Below are 3,129 nucleotides of genomic sequence, written 5' to 3'. Positions count from 1 at the left end.
CAGCCTGAGACATGCAGCCTGAGACATGCAGCCTGAGACATGCAGCCTGAGACATGCAGCCTGAGACATGCAGCCTGATGGCTCCTTTATCAACATCATCACTGTAAAAAGTGACTTCATCAGAGCGATTGCAGACTGACGTAGGTATGTTTGACCAGGTTAAATTGTTTTTTTGTTCCTGACTCCACCTTCTGCTGGGAGCGGGACAATCCTGATTTTTTTTCTAATCTATCAAAGGTAACCTGATCCTGCTTAAAAGTTTTGAACAACCAAGACTAGATAATACGATCGGATCCAATTTCAGAATCCTTTTTTTTTTTTTTTGGTCAAGACTCGAACACCCGAAATCCTATCAGATTACTTCTGAACAATCAAAAGTGGAAATGGAAAAGGCTCAATGAAGGGATGTCCGAGCTCTTTTTTCTTTACCCAGTTTGTCTAAAACATCCTTAAACTTCATCATTATTAAACCAAGTAAAAACCAATAATTTAGGCTTCTTGTACATTTCCCCAAATTCAGACACTTCTTCCCTAAAACATCTCTGAGTTTTGAAGCCTCTGTGGGTGCAGCAGTGTTAACGAGGTCAAACCAAAACTCTCACACATTCGCTCTGCGGCAGCGGATTTCATTCACATTTTTTACACGTAAAGCTCCTGAGCTTCAGGTGGCTGCGGTCTCACCTGTCCAGGTACGGCGGCGGCGGCTGCAGCAGCGGCGTTGAGCTGCGCCTGAGCTGCGGCTTGCTGGGCTTGTTGCGCTTGTTGCGCTACTTGCTGCGCCTGCTGCTGCTGCTGCAAGGCTGCACGGGCCTGCTTTCACACACACAAACACACACACACACAAAGAGGCAAAGCATGCAAGCAGAGGGGGGGTGAGCCAGACTCCAGGGACATGATGGAGTAATTTATGAGCTGCAGTGTCACCAACAGATTTAGTTCTTGTAGCATCAGAGGAAACAAAGGTCTGACTGGTTTGCAGCCTTTAATCTCAACTTTAAAAAATTTACTTTACACAATAAAAACGAGCGACTTCCTCAGACGGCTGATCAGCCCTGTTCTCCACAGGGGAGTCTCTCTGAGGTCCCTTCCTTACACCGCCTTTATATTTTTTACAGTGTGTGATTTTAGACAGCATGCCGGCATCACAGAAACACCGTCTATCTGATTTAAGTCCGATGAAGGTGCAGCCGTACTGTAACACTAATCGGTGCGCTACAGTTTACCTCTGAGGTCTGAAGATTTGGGTTTTAAGAGGCAAATCAAAAGGCTGCAAAACGACTCCTACAGTTTCTGTTTCTAGCTGCAGGTGATTCAGACTCTGCAGACCCTCTGAGAGCCAGCAGCACCTGCAGAACGCCGCACCATCTCACCTGGAAGGCCTGGATCTTCAGCTGGTGCTGCTGCTGCTGCTGACTGAGCGAGTTGATGGGGACGTGCTGAGCGGACGTCATCGGGCCGGCCAGAGACTGAGGCACCATGCCGGACTGCTGCTGCTGCTGCTGCTGCTGAGAGTGTGGAGGCATCTGACCGGGCTGAGGCTGCGCCTGAGCCTGAACCTGCTGCTGCTGCTGGACCATGTGCTGGATGGACTGGGCCTGGGCCTGAGCCTGGGCCTGGGCCTGAGCCTGAGCCTGAGCCTGGGCCTGGGCCTGAGCCTGAGCCTGAGCCTGGGCCTGGGCCTGGGCCTGGGCCTGAGCCTGAGCCTGAGCCTGAGCGTGCTGCTGCTGGAGCTGCAGCTGCACCATCTGCTGCTGCTGCTGAATCCTGGTCTGGTGCATCTGCAGTGTGGGAAGGAAAGATGTTAGGTCATAACACGGCTTCATCATCTGTCAACGAGTACCAACAGTTTCTAGAAAAAATTACTTTTTATTTTCTTGAACAATTTGGGGGATTTTTTTTTTTTCATTTTGGAGATTTTTAAAGAGCAAATTGGGGGATTTACTTTATTTATTTTTTTGGGCTTGGTGTAAAGGGTCTGTGTAATGTGGTATTTATCTGGTTGTATACCTGGTTCTGCTGCTGCTGGTTCTGGGCCTGTTGCTGCTGCTGGTTCTGGTGCTGCTGCTGAAGCTGCTGGTTCTGGTGGTGCTGCTGCTGCATCTGCTGCACCCTCAGCTGCTGCTGCACCTGGAACTGCTGCTGGATGGCGGCGTTCTGCTGCTGCTGCTGCTGCTGCTGCATGGCGGCGTTCTGCTGCTGCTGCTGCTGCTGGGCCTGCTGGAACTGCTGGAACTGGATGGACTGCTGCTGCTGCTGCTGCGCCTGAACCATCTGCTGCATCGGCATCTGGCCCGGACCCCCTACTGCGGAGCGAGCGAGAAGAAGGTGAAGCACAGAGACGCTCTGTGGCTCAGAACCAGTCTGAGGGGCGTCTGGAGTCTCAAACACACACAACGTGCCAAAGCGGAGACCGAAGGTAAGAGCAGCGCTGACGCAGCCGGCATCCACCGAACAGCAAACACACACCACACGGAGGAAACACACTCACTGGCTTGTGGGTTTCCAGCCACCCCTGCCATGGCATGCTGGCCTATCTGCATCTGCCCCATGGCCCCCATGCCACCCACTGGAGCACCGGTGGGGCGAGGCCCCATGCCAATGGCGCCCGGGCCCCCTCCAACCCCTGTCAGGTTAGTCAGGGCATTCATGGGATCTAGCAGAAGGGTAGACAACAGATCATATTACGCAGCTCCGACATGCAGCAGAAACCATCAACACCATGAGTCTGGTAGTGAAAGTCCAGCAGAGGACAGAACACGGCAAAGAAAAACTCCATGGACACTGACCGGAGACGGAGACAGGGACAGAGTCCACTTACCTGGACCGCCCAGCGTCTTCTTGTCTGGAAAAGAAACACAAGTTATCAGAAACTGCGGCGCGTCGTCTGATTACTGAGCGATGAGCCGACGACTCTGAGGCTTCACGCCATCAGCTGACGGTCGGACCCTCGACACACGAAACACACTCACAGAGTTCACACACCGTTTCCGAAAATCCTTCCAGGAAAAGTTAAAGACCAAACATTCTCTGAAACGATCGAAACTCCTTATCACTCCTTTTTCATTCATTTATAACAGCTTTGTTAAATAAATCATTTTAATAATAATAATCACTTTAGAACAGGATTAC

The 3,129-nt window shown here is 51.3% G+C and overlaps 2 protein-coding genes across 2 annotated transcripts; both read right to left on the bottom strand.

Annotated features, from left to right (window-relative positions):
- Positions 1-681: 681 nt before the first annotated feature.
- LOC121965370 (mediator of RNA polymerase II transcription subunit 15-like) lies at positions 682-1,826 on the bottom strand (the record flags this gene model as incomplete). The annotated part of the gene is made up of 3 exons (XM_042515521.1): positions 1,743-1,826; positions 1,371-1,697; positions 682-810 (listed from the first exon to the last, which is right to left on the bottom strand). Coding segments are annotated over exons 1-3 (540 nt in total), but the record flags the coding sequence as incomplete, so codon positions are not given.
- On the bottom strand, positions 1,823-2,960 carry LOC121965369 (mediator of RNA polymerase II transcription subunit 15-like). The gene is made up of 4 exons (XM_042515520.1): positions 2,819-2,960; positions 2,489-2,653; positions 2,195-2,303; positions 1,823-1,826 (listed from the first exon to the last, which is right to left on the bottom strand). Exons 2-4 carry the CDS (start codon positions 2,646-2,648, stop codon positions 1,823-1,825), a joined length of 273 nt encoding a protein of 90 aa, XP_042371454.1. The 5' UTR covers positions 2,649-2,653; positions 2,819-2,960.
- Between the last annotated feature and the right edge of the window lie 169 nt (positions 2,961-3,129).

This window comes from Plectropomus leopardus, unplaced genomic scaffold, assembly GCF_008729295.1.
Source record: "Plectropomus leopardus isolate mb unplaced genomic scaffold, YSFRI_Pleo_2.0 unplaced_scaffold19761, whole genome shotgun sequence".
Taxonomy (NCBI): domain Eukaryota; kingdom Metazoa; phylum Chordata; class Actinopteri; order Perciformes; family Serranidae; genus Plectropomus; species Plectropomus leopardus.
The sequence above is the reverse complement of the archived record's forward strand: the minus strand, read 5'-3'. Positions and strand labels throughout refer to the sequence as shown.